Source organism: Protopterus annectens, chromosome 3.part0 (assembly GCF_019279795.1).
Source record: "Protopterus annectens isolate FY-2018-M chromosome 3.part0, PAN1.0, whole genome shotgun sequence".
NCBI lineage: Eukaryota > Metazoa > Chordata > Ceratodontiformes > Protopteridae > Protopterus > Protopterus annectens.
In genome coordinates, this window is record NC_056731.1 from 731,723,248 (window position 1) to 731,742,825 (window position 19,578).

At 36.4% G+C, this 19,578-nt stretch overlaps 1 protein-coding gene across 1 annotated transcript in view; it reads left to right on the top strand.

Moving 5' to 3' along the window:
- The window catches only part of LOC122796914 (aryl hydrocarbon receptor repressor-like), a 325,581-nt gene that overhangs the window by 37,853 nt on the left and 268,150 nt on the right, over nt 1-19,578 (top strand). Inside the window, exon 2 of the mRNA XM_044065672.1 lies at nt 14,037-14,126. Coding sequence (XP_043921607.1) covers nt 14,037-14,126 — 90 coding nt within the window. The remainder of the gene's footprint in view (nt 1-14,036; nt 14,127-19,578) is intronic.

Here is a 19,578-nt window from a genome sequence, read left to right on the forward strand (position 1 = left end):
CATATGGACACGCCTCTGCCTTTAGTGTTTCGGTCCAGGTTAGGTGGCCAAAAGGTGTGGTATGAATTATAGCCTGGTAATGCAGGGGTGCTCTCTGGAGCCTTGAACCAGGTCTCTGTCACTGCACAGATGTTGATGTTCTCCATTTTAAGGAGTGCCTCAAGTGAATGCATTTTGAGGTTTAGACTTCTAGCATTGAGTGGCATTACCCTCAGATTTTGCTTGTTTGTACCTGTTATGGTGGTGAATTTGTCATTTGAACCTTGCCTAAAAAAGGCCCTATAGGGGTGGCAAGAGCCTTATCAAGCATCTGGAATCCCAAGGGTGACAGGTGCAGTCCATCTCTGGTAAAGCATCGTGGTCTGTCGATCATGTCATCCCAAGCAGACAGATACTGGATCCCCATAGAATGACACCAGAAGCTTAGCCAATTGTTGAAGTCAATAATTTTGTCCTTGTACTGTGGTATCATTCTGGGTGATGATAGGATGCTACTCAGGGCTAGGGTCATACCTGCCTGCGCTACAAAATCGGAGAGCTCTTTTCATGTAGTCCAGGGAGGTATGTCTCAGGTCATTCACACCAACATGGACAGTGACAGAGTCATATTTGTAATTGTTGTGGAGTGACTTGAGTGCATGCGTTATGTGGCAGATCCTGGCACCCAACAGGAAGCTGACAGTAACTTTCTCCTTGTTTAGCCTGGTGAGTGGAACATCAGCGTGCCTGACTATAAAGTCACCTATGACTAGAGTGTTGGGTACGTTGTTATGCCTTATGGCTGTGGTTGAGTGGCACACTGACTTTGTGGGCTATGTGTCATTTGGGTTGTGTTGGGGGGGTGGAGGTTGTATGTTTCTGCTTTGGAGGTCTCTGTTGCTTGAGCAGATTTTTATTGAGTGCCTCTGCGAATGTAGGTGTGTGTTTTGTGTTTCTATATATGTGTTTTGGTGGTGTAGGTTTTAAGGGACTATGTGATGAGTGTGGTGTAAGTATTTACCTTCTCCTCCTGACTGTCTAGTCCAGTCTTGGGTGAAGAGAGCTTTGCTTCCAATTTGGCTATAAAAATGCATCTCTCACAGGTTGTAGTGTTGGGTGGTAGGAGGAGAGGGTTGTCTGTGTACATGAGGCAATTGCTGCATTGCCCCAAGATGCCCAGATTCATCAGGCAGACCGGAGAAAACACCAGGAGGTGACCCCTAGACATGCCTGGGTATGTGCTTATTTATTAAGTATTAAAAACTGTTTTCCTCTAGACAAGTGAGGAAAGTTGGGTGCTGTAGTAATTTGTAGCTTATTTAGTGCTTACAATGAGTTCTGATCAAGTGCTGAGCTCAAAGAAACAAATTTGAGTGCTACAACTAAAAAACTGGCTAGTTCTGAGGGAAAATTTGAAGAGCAGACTTTATGGCGCCGGGAATAGTTTAACCCTAGCTAAGCGGTGATGCATAAATATAACAGTATCAAATGAGCAAACTGATTTAACCAAATTAACCAATTAACCAATAAAAAGCTAAAAACTGAGCCCCTGTTCCAGCAGTCTTCGATCAGACAAGTTCTAACTGCACACTCCTGCCACTAGGGTGCAGGAGAACCTTCTCCAAAAAAATATGGTCTGGATTAGTGCTCAAGTTATACAGACAAAGCTAGATTCATCAGGTCTGAATTTAGTCTATGCTACAGCAAACAAGGCATACCAATTTCAGAAAGAAACAGTTCAAATAAGCAGGCACAATAAGCCTTTAACCAGAAACCCCCAGCTCAGAAGGGCAGAAGCTACCCTCTCCTCCCACAAGAGTGCAGACCACACCTTCTTAATGTAAAATAACTGGTCTAAAGCCCAAGTGCGTAAACCAGAACTAATACACTTTTAGAATAACAGACCCTAAGCCTTCAATCAGCAACTCCCAACTTAGAAGGATGTAAGCTACCTGTCCTGCCACAACAGTGCAGACCACAACCTTCTTAATGTAAAACAACTGGTCTGAAGCCCAAGTGCTTCAACCAAATGCTTAGAATAACAGGTACAATGTTATCAGGCTACTAACAAGCAGTAATAAATGCAGCAGAATAAATGCAGTTAAGTACTTTTAAGAACAAACCAAATGAAAGAAAATGCACCGAGCTAGCACACTGCGTTTATTTATAATAAGACAAAAAAAAAAAAAAAAGAAAATGGTGAGCACAACATAAGCAAAAAGATCGACTAACAGTAAAGTAAAAGGAAAAAACACTCTATTTAAATAAATAGTCTCCATTACTTTATTAACTTAAAAACATCTAAAATATCTAAAGTCATTCTCAGCTGTGGCACTGTGTGTTGCATCTGTGACTGATTCCACATTTCAGTTTTAATAACTTTTCCATGTAGGAACTGTAGTGCTTGTCAGTTTGTTTTATACAAAAAAAATATGTGCATCATCCTACACATTTTTTTTTTACATTCTTCTATCAAAATTCAGATTGTAGAACCACTGATGTTTTTTGTTTTTTTTTTGTCAACAATGCCATGCTTATTATTAAAACGAAAGAATGTTGAAAAGATTGAAAGATCAGAATTTGAGAACATGTGAGAGACATTACCAACTGTAAACAGCTCTACTTTTAAGAACAAGCAGCAAAAGCAAAATAAAGTAGGAAGAAACACAAATACAGTAAAAGCAGATGAATAAAGTGCAATATTTTTATATACCAATAGAAAACAAACAAACTGATTTAAACAAATTACCCAATTAACCAGTAAAAAAAGCTCAAAACTGAGCCCTGTTCCAGCAGTCTTCCATCAGACAAGTTCTAACTGCACATTCCTGCCACTAGGGTGAAGGGGAACCTTCTACAAAATGGTGTGGATTAGTGCTCAAGTTATACAAACAAAGCTAAATTCTGCAGGCCTGAATCTAGACTATGCTACAGCAAACAAGGCATACAAATTTTAAGAAGAAACAGTTCAGATAAGCAGGCACAATAAGCCTTTAACCAGAAATTCCCAGCTCAGAAGGGCAGAATCTAGCCTCTCCTCCAAGAGTGCAGACCACAAACCTTCTTAATGAAAAATAACTGACCTGAAGCCCAAGTGCTTTAACCAGAATTAATACACTTTTAGAATAACAGACACTGAGCCTTCAATCAGCAATTCCCAACTTAGAAGGATGTAAGCTAACTGTCCTGCCACAACAGTGCAGACCACAAACCTTCTTAATGTAAAACAACTGGTCTGGAGCCCAAGTGCTTAAACTAAAAGGCTTAGAATAACAGTTATAATTTAATCAGGTTACTACCAAGCAGTAATAAATGGAGCAGAATAAATACAACTGAGTACTTTTAAGAAGATGCAAAAGCAAAATAAAGTGCATTTTTTTTTAGTAAAGTGCGAGGACAGAGGAAGAAGGAGCAGAAAAATTCAAGGTTAAGAACCTAAGTGGGTTGGCCTTTTCATATGTTCTCTCTGTATTAAGTAGAGTGAACATCAGACTGGGAGGGGTGTCCCAGATCAAATTTACAGTAGGGGCGGGCAACTGCAAAGCCACCAACTATAACAACACTACAAGAATAGGGTGGGATGGAAGGGAGAAAAAAAGTTTCAGGACTGATGAGAAAAATAAAACAATGCCAGAAAATATCTAAAATAATTCAGTCAGGCAAACAATAATTCAGTCAGCCAAAATTAAGACAATGCAGAATTCTGAAAGTTTAAAATGCCAAGAAATATACTTATCAGTCAGCAATATATTTCCATATTGTTTGAGAATCACACTCCAGCTAGAACACCAGGAGTTTCCACAAGCCCTTATACTTCCACCAGGAAAGAAAATCCTTAAAGAAATCACTTCAACTCAGATGAAATTCCTATGGTACCCCAAAAGAAATTGAGTGGCATATTCTCATCATATCAGAAAATGGGAACAAGGGGGGTTAAAATTCCCAGACACTGATACTTGTAGAAAGGCATCTATAATTAAAATAGTGATGAATTGGATAAATCCTAGATACTCTTCCAATTGGAAACAGTTACACTCCATTATACTAATGAATGAAAATTATTTATCAAAGAATGCTTTGATAACTGACCAAGATAACAAGATTATGGCACTATTTAAGTTTAAATTTACAGTATAGTACAACAAAATTAACTAAACTAACACTAATAAACAATATTTTTGATGTGTTTAGAAAATTCATTAACACATATTTAGATATAAGATTGTGGCATAGATTTTTAATACCATTTACTACTACAAGGGATTTCCCTGATAAAACACATAGAGAGATTTTTGGTTTATGGGAAAATAATAACCTATTTTGTTGGTTGCAATCTATTGAAAACCAACAAGCATTGAACACACAAAGTATATTGTCAACCTATGGCCTATCCCCTAATAACTGGTTGGTTCTTCAGAGTCTCACAGCATATACTAAGGATCTGTGTAGAATAATACATAACTCATCCTTCAAAACCGTACCAAAAATTATAAACTGGATTTTTTTAATTCTATGTAATAATATCAATGTTAAGAATGAATTATCATATCTATATAATACTTTAATTGTCTATAAGACAGCTCCTAAAGATTCTTACTGGCAATACCTAACTAAGGGTTTCAAGTGTCATTATCAATGGAAGATAAAACAAACATTTTATTTTCAGTTAAACTAACTTCTTACAATTCTGGAGGATTTTTCATTGGAAATTTCTACACAGATCCTTTTTGACACCTGAGAAACTCTCAAAAATGAACCCTTCAAACAGCAAGTTATGTTGGAGATGTCATCTGTCCACTAATGCTGACTGGTCTCATATTTTTTATGATTGTACTAATATTAAACCATATTGGAATGAGATTAACAAATTTCTTCAAGCTATCTATACTGATATATTTGTTTTGACAAAGTCTTTAATTTTATTGAATGTTGTTAATAGTAATAATATGAAGAAAGATGACCTGTATTTGTTGTGGGCAATGTTAGCAATAGCCAGAAAATGTATAACTAGCAGATGGAACTCTAATGTAGCACCCACAATGGAGGAATTCCTACCATCACTGAAGAAATGCATACTAATGGAGAAAAGAACTAAAGAGTTAAGAACTTTTCCTAAGCCATTGGTTAATAGTCCGTGGAGGAAAGTTTTGAATTTGATTGATACCCTACAGATGATACCAAACTCTTCCTAACTATCATAGTTTATATATTAACTTATTATTTAATTACAAATGTTTTTATCTGAATCTTTTTTGTCAGGCTGAATGTAAATACTGCAAATAGTTATTGAATGTTATGAATGTATTAAATTATTGTGCTATTTCATCAAAATAAAAATCATTTGAGTAAAAAAAAAAAAAGTATCTCAGTAATATTATAATCTGCTGTTACATCAGTTTATGTTCTACTTTAAATAGTGCAGGGCACACAGAAAGTACACAATAACAAATAAAGAATCCCCTAAGCTATCCCATCACTTAAGTTCAACATTAGGATTACCAGGTGCTATGATGTGACCTGTGGCTTCATTTAAACATCACACCAAAGAATAGCAAAAAACCACAAGACCAGTAACCAAAAAATGTTTAATAATCCTCTGACATCTCGGCTTATATGCCTTCACAGGAGAATGCATGATATCCATTACATCTCATTTTATAGTATATCAGTTAATCTAATTAAACAATAAATCCATTAATCAATCACATATTCATTTAATACAAAAAACTTAAAGTAAAACTCTCCAATTAAAATCAACATTCATTCATGTTGGTGCCAAAGTATCAAATTTTAAAATATAAATAGCTTCCTTATATAGAAGAGTATTTTTAATATTCTTGTACAAATAATTATCAGATCCTTTTTCTAAAATTGCCCATAATAATGATTAAATATTTCTGGAATTATTTAAAAAAATCTAAGGAGGCAAAGAATTGGCTACCAAATAATTAAAAAATTTCATATAACGTAGCCAGAAATATAAAAAGCTTTTTAGTCAAATAGAAGGTAGCTAAAATAGAGTCTAAATTTTATGTCATGCCGAAGAAGCAGGGAACTGAGGTCTGTGGTTAATGTAAAGCTTGCAGACATATCATTGCAGGCTTTGATAGAATAAATGGGAGGAAGTTTAATGTTAAAGGATGTTTTAGATGTGATACAGAGGGCATTATATATGTGCTTAAATGTCCCTGTAACAAGTTTTATATTGGTGAAACGAAAAGACCTTTTAAAGTTAGATTATTGGAACATATTAGGGATATTGAAAATATTAAAATGTCTAGCTCAGTAGCAGAATATTTTTATTATGCACATCAGAGTCAGTCGGGGGTTTATTAGGGACAATGTTAGTATTAATAATGGTGCTACCAATTATGTTCTGAATTCAGAACCACAAGTAGTTAGACCTAAGATTCCCAACTATGATAGAAATTCTAAGGGTTTTCCACAGTTTCCTCCCCCAATATCCATGGAGAGAGGACTGAGAAGGGATCGTTCTGCCAGTCGGGGCAGAACGAAGAGGAAACTTTCTCAAGAGAGACAATCAAATCAAACTATCAACAGAATGTGGCAATGGACAGTAACAACTTGATTTTTAATATTTCAAATAGACTATTAACTAGAGATGAAATTAATGTTTTAAATAAAGGCCTGAGTTTTATTCCCACATGTAATAACACTTTAACAGATGTACTAATAGATATTAAAATGTTTTTAAGGAATGTACTTTTACAATATGAATTTGGCTCAGTTCATGACTATGCAGGAATTAGTTACAAAAAAACAAGTACCTATATACCGAACAGTCACCCAACAATTGATGTTTTTTATAATTTGGTGGAAGATGAACTACATGATTATTATAATTTAAACAACATAAATAGAATTAGGAAGAAAAAGAAAAATATTAATTTCACAGCTAGAGATAGGTCAGCTCTTTCTGATTTGCGAAATGATAAAAATATTATGATAAGACCAGCGGACAAAGGTGGTCCAATAGCCATTATGGACTATGACAAATATCAAGAAACTATGCTGGAACTATTGAGTGATGTTAAATATTATAAACTTATTGATTTTGATAAAGTTGAAAAAATCAAAGGTCAAATTTCAAACCTAATTATAGATTTAGTTAAAAGCCAATATATTACTCCAGATTTAGGCAAATTCCTATTAGTTGAATTTCCTTTGATTCCTGTCATACAGGGATAACCCAAGATTCATAAGAACAGTCTAACCCCCCCTATGAGACCTATAGTCTCAGGGAGAGGTTGGTGCACTGAACCCTTCTCTATATATGTAGAGAAGATGCTAAGACCAATTTTGAATGAGAATATATATGTCCTTAAAGACACTAAACAATTTTTAGTGGACTTGCATGGTTTTAGTAACATTGAAGGAATAGAAGTAGATACATTCTTTGTTACTCTAGATGTCCAATCACTGTTCACAGTGATACCCAACAATATAGGCATAGAGTCAGTTAAAGAGTATTTAAATCAACATAGTAGCTATGATTTCAGACAGATAGACTTACTGTGTTTATTTTTAGAAGTTATATTAGAAAATAACATATTTGTTTTTGACCAATGTGTGTATTCTCAGTGTGATGGCATAGCTATGGGCACTTCTTGTGCCAATAGCTACACCAACATGGTATTGGCCCATTGGGAAAAAGAACATCTATTTAAATGTGACATCTATAAAAAACATGTTTTATTTTATCGTTGTTTTGTAGATGATGTCTTTTTGTTGTGGAAAGGGAATGTAATGGAATTGGAAAATTTTATCTTGGAAATAAATCGTATGACCCATTTTTTAAAAGTCACTCATAGTTATTCTAATGTTTATATTGAATATTTAGATCTTTATTTAGAAAGAGTTATGGACAGACACATTAATACAGGAGTTTTCAGAAAACAATGTCAAAGAAATAATTTACTGCATACGCAAAGCATGCATCCCCAGTATATTTTTAAAAATATTATAAAAGGGCAAGCTATGCGTATATCGTGCTTGAATGCTACGGACATAGGCTTTCATGATGCTATAAATGCCTTCAGAGAAAGACTTATCAGCCGTGGATATGGAGCCACGGAAATAGATAGAGGCCTCTTTGACATAATTGAACTCAGGCAAGACAGAGCAGCACCTTATTTTTCCATACGGACAGACTTTGAAAAGACTCATAGATCAATAGACAAAAACATAAAAATACCAATGTTTTATACCAATGACAATAGTGCTATATATAACATCATAAGTAATAATTGGAAGATACTCACTAGTAATGCTGAGATTAAAAATATAGTAGGGGATAAACCATCTTTCAGATTTAAAAATAAACATAATTTGAAGAGACTGTTATGTGTCCGCCCTGATAGCAATATATATAATAACATTGGGAACACCAAACCTTATGGACACTGTAACTACTGCAGATACATCAGTACTAAAACTGAATTTATTCGCCCTGATACAGGACATAATTATAGTTTTAGAATTAATTCTACATGTGATACAGCAAACATAGTTTACTTAGCTGAATGTGAAGTTTGTAGTTCATTTTATATAGGGAAGACTAACAGATCTTTTAGAACCAGAATAAGAGAACATTTATATGCTATTAGAATACAATATTTAAATAATGCTTTAGCTAAACATGTACATATGTCTGATAGCAATCATATTTTTAAATTTATGGCTATAGATACTATTAGACCCATAATTAGACAAGGTAATATTAGGAATAACACAGAAAAAAGAGAAATGGATTTTAAAACTCAGAGCGGACAGAAATCATGGTCTCAATGAAAGAGCTTCTCTTAAACCAATTTTGAAAGCTCGTTGATTATTTGATCATATTTAGATGCTCTAGAATTAATAGTCCACTTAGTTATATTTAGATTTTATATTCGTGTGTTTTAACATTTACAATCTACTTTTGATGATTTTATATATTTATAAGTAAGTCATTTTAAGTTCAATGCATTTTAGAATGGAGTTACGTCATAATTGTAATTAGTATTTAAGGCTGTGTGTTTAGTAATGTGCTTGATGGTCTGAAGAAGCTATTGTGAAAGCGCTAACCAAGTGCACGTATTAAATTCGTTTTATAATAGAAGGATTCAAGTCGGAGTTTCATTTCCATTTGCATGGTCGCACACACCAAGAGACTGTTTATTTTTGTGGTTATCAATTTTACTCAATTACTGATTATTTATCATTCTGTACTGCAGGTATATAATTTACAGCATAAAATTGCTTCATGTACCATTCTAACTTCACCCTGTTATACAAATCATCAATACACAACTTCTTGTCTCTTTTCTTAAAATAAATAACCAGAAAAAGCCTTTGTATGATTACTCTTTACATTCCTTCTGGAGATAACATCTCAGCAGAAATGGACATCCTTTTTTGTTTTTTAGCACAATCTCTCACATTTTAGGTGACTTAAACATAGTCTGGCAACTCTTTGCCACAAGCTGTCCATCCTTCAGCATAAACCAATATGCTGTCCTTCAAATCATCGACTCTAATACCATGTAGAATAAGCCTAACAACAAGCCATCCATACTCGACTAAATACTCATCTCAGACACCACCAAATTCTCATTATCAGGCACATTTCCAGATGCCCTCAGTGATCTTCTTCCAACTTTCATAACCAACTCTCCACCAGCTCACCTCAAGCTCACCACTATAGTGTGGTGTGCCACCTATCAAACTTCAGTGTTGAAACTTTCATTGCTAACTACAAATTCTATAAGTGTCACACATTAAAACCTCCCCACCCTGAAAATTCCATTCTAAAAGATTGTTTCTTACATACTTAATGATGATGATACGCTCCATGGCCTTGCAAGGCATCAGGCTAATCACCCTTGGGAAAAGAGAATCAAAGCAAACCTTGCTGCATGGCTAACTGGCAATACCAAAATACTTATGCAATAAAAAAAGCTTAGAAAACCTGGCTTTAACAATTAACCACTTACAATACCAGGTAAAACAGGCAAGCTAAATCCCTCCACAGAGCACCCCTCTCCCCCAGGCTATCATTGCCTCTCAGTTCAGTTCTTACTTTACAGACCATAACTGCAGTAATTAAAAACAACACACAGTAACTCTCAAAAATACCATCTACCTGTGTTATTTACTGATATATTCTCATTAGAAGTCATCCCAATATCTAATATCAAAACACAACTATAAAAACAAAAATCTACTACCTTTGCAGCCAGTAACCTTTCCTTTGAATACTCGAAAACAGAAGCAGATGCTATTGTATATCCAGTCTCTATATTAATAAATAGATATATATCCAAGGATCCTATGTACCATCATTTTGGGGAAAAAAAATCAGTTTACCATCAAATGGTCGACAGTAACATGCTCGACAGCCACCTCCTCGACCATGGTAGGAGCAACTGTCGGAATGTCAATGTTCATTTGTACGTCCATTTAAAAGGACTTACATGGGCAGGGAGTGTCAGCATGTATTTCAATGGGAGATTTCCACCTTAAGGTTGACAGAATTTGTCGATGTTGCTGCGTCGATCATACAACCTACTTCATATTCATGAGTCGACGTTATTTGTCATGGAAATCACCGTTTGTGGGCGTGGTTTTCGTCATTTTGATAATAAACGAAAAAAATCATATTTACTTCAACTTCAGAAATTCTACTGAATTTTTTTATTACAGATTAATCACTATGCTATCCCCACTATGTACAGTCATAGAAAAATGCATGGCTTCTTCAGCATTTCTTGAACTTTCAGCTTCTCTCCCTAATGCTTTATGGATTTTGCCCAAACCACAGCACAGCCACTACCCTATTTATTTTTGTCAGTATCATCAACCAAAATAGAAACACTGGCAGTTTGGTATTTTCTCTATTTCTAGACTTGTCAAAGCCATTAAGACCATCTCACATTGCAAATTACTACAAAGTCCTTCCACACTAGGCCTGTCTTAATCTATGGGTAGAGTAAGCTAATGATTCATCATCTGAAGAAATTTCTTCCTCGAATAATCATATTCCCTGATTCCCTTTTGTGGAGAGGATGTCTAAGGCAGAGTGAGGACACATACACCAGAAGAAGGCTTAAGAGCCATAAGGGCATTAAACAGGTTTTGAGTAAAACTCTGCCATTCATTTTATGAATCTCTGGGGGGAGTGGAATGCTTGGTCTTTTGCTTCTTTTTAATGTGCACATCCACTTTATGAAAAGTAGAAGGGCCCAATGTAGGCCTACACTCCACAATTGTAGGCAGGACCTCCTCCCTAACTACTATTTGAAGGATCTCCCTAGGGCCTTCTGAAATCATGAATCTCAGTTCCCCCTGAACATCCATAGCAGATGTCTGTAGATCCTCCAAGGACATGCATGTCACCGGATCCATGGTGACCTCTGAAGCGGTATCAGCAGAAGAATCTGAACCAAGGACCAAATGGATCTCCGGGCCTTCATCAGCCTTAAGAGAGACGACCGACATAGGAACCAGACCTAGGGTGTTTGGCTTTTTTGTTCACAATTAACCTGGCAGAAGACCCAGATGTACCCTCCACAGCATCTTAAGCTAAGCATTTTAGACATTGGTTTTCTACATAAATAGCTAGCAAGGACAGATGGCTATGCAAAGTCTTAGGCACAGAGGACTGGCAAATGGAACAAGTTTTATAGTCATGGGTAGGCCCTAAGCAAAATAAGCACTGGTCGTGACTATCCTTATGTGGAATCTGTCCCCACAATGGCATTTGCCTTTCTTGGATGACATTAAAAAAAATTCACAAACACAGTAGCAAAAAAGAAGGAGAAAAAAAAAACATAGGGGTATTTATCTGAAAAGGCCTGATACAGCAGCAAACAACTCAGGCAAGCAGAATGGCAACTAAAGATGCTGTCCGGACTGGTGGTAGAGATGTTCTGAGGATAGAACGAGTGGATATCGCATTTATGCCCTACATACAGGGAGAGCATATGTGCAATGTCCCACATACTTGCAATTAGTTAAAGGCTTTGACATACTGGCCGGACATCAGGTCACCCTTTACAGGGAATCTCTCATGTTATGAATACTGCAACAGTAGACTATAAGGAATGATGTAAAACAGTGTTACAGCAATTATGGGAAGTGTCATCTTGCCAGCTGCAGGGACACTGCAGAATCTCAGTCTCTCATTTGCTCATTTACAAAGGGATAACGGGGCAAGTCTAAAGAACACACCAGTGATGTCTACTGTCTTACTAATGCCAGGGAATCAAAACAAGGTAAAATAAATGCTAGAAAGAAAGAAAGAAATGAAATAAGTCTGGAGTATTCCTATGACAATCACTACAGAAGACTCTCAAAATTGCAGAAAGAAAGCAGAGTGAGAAGCCAGTATTCAATTGAGATCCTTTGTGGATCATGAAGATGGTCAGTGTTACAAAAGAAGCCAGATATTTCTCTTTAAGACAAGAATGTCAAGTCCATCTGAGAAAGCACAGAAGTACAAAAATGTACTAGAGCCATGGAAGAGTGCCATTTTATGTGAAGAACCTGTCGCTGTCATTTTTGCCTCTATCCAACAAACAGTATTGTACCAAAAGAAAGATTCTGCAGTGGATGGACCACTGAGGAAACCAGCTAGAGACATAGACAGTTCAAGACCTGATCATGACGAGTTGCATTCATTAATATTCTTATTGAATGAAGGTAGAGATCTGTTTTGAAACAAAAAGCTCATGACATGCCATCTTCAGTATGTAGTAATGCATGATACCTCATAGAATAATTATAAAAAATATAACTAAAGAGCATTTAAAATTATTAGTATATAGTAATATATGATATACTTCATAAAATATTTATAAAAATAATATTTTATAATAAGAAAAAAAGGAGAGTACAATAAGGGTATATAGCTGGAAATAGAACAATCACAGACAAAAAAGCATGTCAAGAAGTATTCCTCTTTCTAGAAGGCAATCTCATCATGAAGTATATTCATCAAAGTTTTGTGTGTGTGTGTGTGTGTGTGTGTGTGTGTGTGTGTGTGTGTGTGTGTGTGTGTGTGTGTGTGTGTGTGTATGTATGTATATATATATATATATATATATATATATATATATAATATATATATATAAATTTTGGGGTTATGGGCTTGCCCTCCACATAAGGAGATATAGGGGGGTTCCCCTTGCAAAAAAACACATAGTTAAGTTTTTCACCATTCTGTATTTCAGATTTTAGGTTTTAGCATTTTTAGTATTTCTGATGCCTAGGTTTTCAGAGTTTGAGATTTCATAGTGGAAGCTACAAAAACACTTTGTGCCTCATTTCAAAAATAGATGGATGGTGTATACCATACCTGCTGTGACTGAAGGAGACGGTGGAATGCTAACCTTCATAAAGTGCTGTGAATAATTTAAAATATATTAATGCTTGTCTTTATGTACACTTTCACATTATGACATATATACAGTCTACAAATAAATCTCAACTATCTTAAATAAATCTTACCTGATCTTCAAAGCTTGAAGGGGGGATTCTGGTGATTAAAGTCCATTTTAGAAATGGCAGACAAAATGGCACAGACTTTGTCTTATCTTAGAATACTTGATACAAATTGTGTCAACCACCTTAGTTATATTTACAGCAGAATGAGCCAAAATGCTGGCAAAGTTCCCTTGTTCCTATGCAAAATTAGATTAAGGGTTAAGAGGGCCACTTAGTCTAAGTATGCACTTTTAGATGGTAAGTGACTGGCGCAGGTTGGTCTAAACAGTCCAGTCACTGTGTTTTGCCTTGATTTGTATAAACACAATTCCAAGCAGATTGTTTTAAAGAATTCATTGTCCTTGTTTTCTTTCTGTATAGCATGCCTTCTACAGTACCACATGACTATTTGGTGCCTTGTTGCACAGCTTGCTACGGTTAAACTATTTCTAAAAAACAAAAATATCTCATTATTTATATTCTAATTATTCTTAGTTGAATTATTCTCTTTACAGATAAATCAATGCATGAAAGTAAGAAACTAATATATTCTCAAAACATCTTTTTTTCAGTCATTAAATGGGTTTGCACTAGTAGTTAGCGCTGATGGGATGATATTCCATGCATCATCAACAATTGCAGATTACTTGGGTTTCCATCAGGTAAGCTGCTGATTTCTTTATTTGTTCTTCTCATTCAAATAGCACTTGTAGTTATTATAGCCATGTGTCAGTGCTTAGTGCAGTTTGGCTTCTGTACTAGTAGCTACAACAGATACTGTTGTTTATATGTGGTAAGTCACACAAGCTTATTCTGTGAAATCAAAAACAGATCTCATACTTGCGAAAGCTACAAACATTTTCATCTGTTGTGCAGTTATTGTTTTAAGATGGCAGTATAACAGCTGAGGGAATAGTACAGCTTGCCAAATGGGTTTATTCTAGAAACAGTCCGGGCTGCCTACAGTTTGATTTCAATTACATGTAAATATAAAGATAATTACAATTTCCAAGATATTTAAAAACCTGCTTGTATAGAGATTTCTCATATTATTTACTGTTTAATAAGAAACATGCAGAATCACCATACTGCTCGTGCTGTGTGTAATCCGGAAACATCCATTTATAAGCTAGCCAAATAACTTAAAGAGCATCTATAGTTCACCAAATAGATAGGCAGAGAGGTAGAATTATAGATTATAGGCAGCTGTATGTGTGTTGTGTGTGTGTGTGTGTGTGTGTGTGTGTGTGTGTGTGTGTGTGTGTGTGTGTGTGTGTGTGTGTGTGTGTGTGTGTGTGTGTGTGTGTGTGTGTGTGTGTGTATATATATATATATATATACATATATAGATACAGCAATGATAAGTCTCTTTTAACTGCCATAAGGTGAAATTCTTTTAAGGTGATCTTAAATGTTATTTATATGTTGATTGTCTGAATGTCAAGCATATGATGTAGTAACCTTCAAAAAGTTTGACTGTAACCCATTTTAATATTTCTAACATATATATATATATATATATATATATAAAATAAATGTATATATATATATATATATATATATATATATATATATATATATATATATATATATATATACTATATGCGTATTCATGTGTGTGTGTATGTATGTATGTACATATGTACACTCATACACGTGCACGCACAGGGTTACAACTCCACACACACACACACACACACACACACACACACACACACACACACACACACACACACACACACACACACACACACACACACACACGTCTGGAAGGACACTGTAAGCACAAGGCTATAAAAATATAGGTGTTTACTCCTAAAAGAAATAAAAATAGCACACCTTGCCTCCATAAAACTATTTACAATATTACAATATTTTCAGTATTGCTCACAGTACCTTGAACGCAGGGTGTTATTCCCCCATAGTGTCCTCATTCATTTTGTATTGCACAGTAATGCCTGCACTGGATGCATAGTGGGATAAAACCCTAACCATGGCTCAGGTGACCTAAGCTGGAATAGTGGCTTAGGAGCTTGATGATGCAGGCAGGGAAGATGAGGGAATATGTGCATGCTCCTGGCACACGCATGCATGCTAGTTGATTCCCTGATGCAGACCAAGCAACAACCATGGGTGGGTGGGGAGTTCCTACTGTCTTCAGCACATTTGCAGAAGTGAGGAGAGATGCAGTACAAATGTGATGGTGAGATAGTGCCCTTTAACACAACTTCACATTGCCTTTTGTATGTATATTGTCCTATTGTAATAGGGCATGATCAGCTATCAGGCTGAATTATCCATCCTATAACCAATATTTTAAGAGGTAGAAGGCCCATTTCACTGTTAAATATTCTCTGTTTATGGCTGCGTATTGTTATTCATCATTGCTTAATTTTCTTGCAGTAGAGTACACAGGTGCTCCTCATCTTGTATATCTTTGGACAGTACTACTCACAAACCTACCTCTGACGCACCTCTATATCAGGTAAATTCATTAATAAAATCTAAAGTTACTAACAGTGACAAAGAGCACAATACTCTTTTCAGTTCATTAAATAATCTATAACCATTGCAGTTGCTTCCAAATTTGTGAATACTACCAAAGGACAGGCAATAGTTGCCAAATTGGGTACTAATTTTCTGTAATACCTATTAGTCCAAGAATATCTTTTAGTGAAACATATAGTCCAGTTCTTTATACCATATATTCTCTAGTTGTGGTTTTACCACCTCTCTACCTATAACACATCACAAATAGTTTAATTCGCAGTCAAACCTGCCTGTCATATATATGCTAACACACCCTCTACTTTTGGAAAATGAGACTCCATGTCCTCTCAATAAATAACCACATCATCCAAGTGTGCAGCAGCATTTCAGGAGTAAGGCTTCAGTATTTTATCCATCACCTTCTGAAAGGTAGCTAAAACTCCATAAAGGCCAAACAGTTAAATGTGTATGTATACTAAAGCAGACTGGCAAGAGATATAAAGATTTTTTTTCTTTAGTAGAAGGATATGTGAAATCTGCCAGCACCCCTTCATCAAGTCGAGTGTTTTCAGATGTCTGGCCTTTCCCAACTTCTTTGTCAGCTCATCAGTTTTGAACATAGGATAGCTACCACATTTTGAAAGCCATTGTTTTCTCCAGAAGTCATTACACAATGTAATGCTTCCATCAGGTTTATGAACTTGTACTACTGGACTCCCCCATTCACTGTGGAACTTTATCATTCCTAGTTTGAAAATGTTTTGAATTTACTTCCTTACTGTTTCTGTGGCTCTGGTACTTTGTAACATCATAGTCTAGCCATAATTGTAGGTACTGCACCTGTGTTATGGTCTATCCGTTTTGTCGTCCCAGGGATTTCTTAGAACACTGCTTTATCTCTTGGAAGAAATTATTTTACTTCCTGATGTTATACTCTTGAAAAGGTTTCCTCATACTGTATTTTAGGTAGGAATTCTCTGGTCTCTCCAATATGAACTTCAGCGTACAGACTAAGCACAGAATATTCTATTTTCTACATTTTCCATGATTTCAGAACATTAATATAATAGAGTTGCTTACTGTATGTTTCCCATTCTTAGTTATTTAGCCCTGTAGTTCATTGTGCTTATTTGTTCAGTCACCTCAAATGGCCCTTATCACTTAGTCAGAATTGTGTTCCTCTTTATGGGTATTAATACACGTTCCTGCTCTTCTGTGTTAAATTCTCCAAGACGGGTATTTTTTATAAACCCTTCTTGGTATCTCCCGGGCTCTTTGCATGTACTCCTTTTTTTCAGTTGTCTTTATTGAAAATTTTAACAACAAAACATTAATATATGATAATAGAAATATTATAAAACAAATATACATATCTAAAAGAACAATAATAAACAACAACTAAAATAACTATTTATAATAGTGTCTACTGTGATGTCCCACTCCAAGCCTATGAGCTCAGTAAGCCTTGTCCTGAGATTTAGGACATATGCCACAACATGCCTGGATTCACACTCACCCTCCCACTCATTATGAATCATATCTGAAGGCCCCCTCACCCTATGCCCATACATCAACTCAAAGGGTGAAAAACCTGTGGATTCCTGGGGTACCTCTCTGTATGCAAACAGCAGGTGGGGCAAATATTTGTCCCACTCTCTCTTAAACTGGTCTGCAAATGCCCATCACATGGTTTTTAGTGTAGATTTTAACCTCTCCACAAGATTATTAGTCTAGGGATGGACTTTAGGTGCTTCACCCCACAATGCTCCCACAGACATGAAATTGGCACCTCTGTCAGTCAGTATTTCTCTCAGGAAACCTACCCTGATGAAAATCTCTAAAAAAGCATTTGCCACCATCCCTGCCTCGATGGAGGACAGAGCCACTGCCTCAGGGTATCTAGTAGCATAATCTACTGCCACAAAGATATACTTCTTCCCTATGGACCTTGGAGTACTCAGAGGCCCCACAATATCCGTAGCAACCCTCTGAAATAGCTCCTCAATCACAGACAAAGGCATCAAAGGAGTTTTGACCTTGTCTCCTGCCTAGCCTACTTTTTGGCACTGCTAACAGGTCTTACAAGTACCTGTTACATCCCTTGCAGTCCCAGGCCAATAAAAGTTCTGCATAATATGTCTCTTGGCACACTTTATGACCATATGACCTGCAAAAGCAATGTCATGGGCTATGGCTAAAAGTGTCAAATGGTAGGATCTAGGCACTACCATCTGCTGTATTACCTCAGTCTCTAGCTCTCTCTCAGTTGTCCACTCTCTGTACAATAACCTTTGCTCCATTATACAGACTCCCCCTTTCCTTGAAAATCAGGTGCTTCCCTAGCAACCTCCCTCAAGCCTTGTAATGTAGGGTCCAAGAGCTGAGCCTGTCTTATCTTAGTCTTTGTGACCCTTCCCAGTTCCACTTCCACAGGACGTCTAGTATCCTCTGACAGCAGTGCTCACTGTCAGCCTGGGTACCACCACTCACCTCTACCCTTGCATCAAGTCTGTTTAAGGGAACATCATTACCTACCAAAAGCTGTAGCCCACCTTCAGGCTCACTGCTAAAGGATACCTTCCTCCCTGAAATATCCACCTCACCAGCCCTGGCATCAGGTGTGGGGTCTGGCTATGTCTCCCCCAGGCTACCAGTCCCACATGCCTATCTCCAAGCCTGACTGCATGTAACTGCATGAATACAAGGTACTGCATTATCAAAATCATTCCTTATCAAGACATCTGCAGGGATATCCTCAAACACACCTACTTGCTTGCTTCCTTTTCTACTCTCCCAGTCAAGGTGAACCCTGGCCAAAGGTCATATAACTTACCACTGGCATACTGTTATTCCCACTTGCTGGCTACCCAACCTTTTTTCCCCACCTTGTTTCCATTGACATCTATATAATACATGGCCCCACTGGTTACATTTAAAACATTTAACCCTTGATCCTGGCCATGTATCTGAACTAGTGGCTTCCACTGTTACTGGTGGACTCTGTTGGGGTGGTTTAGGCTGCCCTCCATTTATTTATGTATTTATTTGAAGTTTGCTTGCCAGGATGGTCCATTGGGCCAGAAGAGCCCATTTTCAATTGGGTCCTGGGGAGAAAAGCTCCATAGAGACAATGTATATAATAACAAGTTATTATTAATATAGTACAAAAGTACAGATAAAAACATAGTATTTGATGGTACAATTTAGTAAAATGCAAAAACAGAAATTATAGAAGCCATAAGTAAATATTTGCAAATATGTAGTTACTACCATTGCAAAAACAGAAGTTAAATCTATTACAACTATAAGTAGATATTTACAAATATATATGTTCCTATTGAGGAAAAATAACAGTAGGGGGAAGAAATATATAGGTTACATGAGGTAAGGGAGAGATGAGTTTGGAGAAGAAGAGAGTAAAATGGATGTAGGAGGTAGATAGTTTAGAATAGGGGGAAGGAGAGAGGGAGAGAGAGAGTAAGAAATAATGTGAGATACTGGGGAATTTATGTAGGATGGGAACAGGAACATTCCCAGAGGGATGTTAGGTGTGAGTGAAGCAAGTTTTTAAAGGTAGAGAGGCTGCTAGTGGTGTGGATGTGAGGTGGCAGGGAGTTCCAGAGA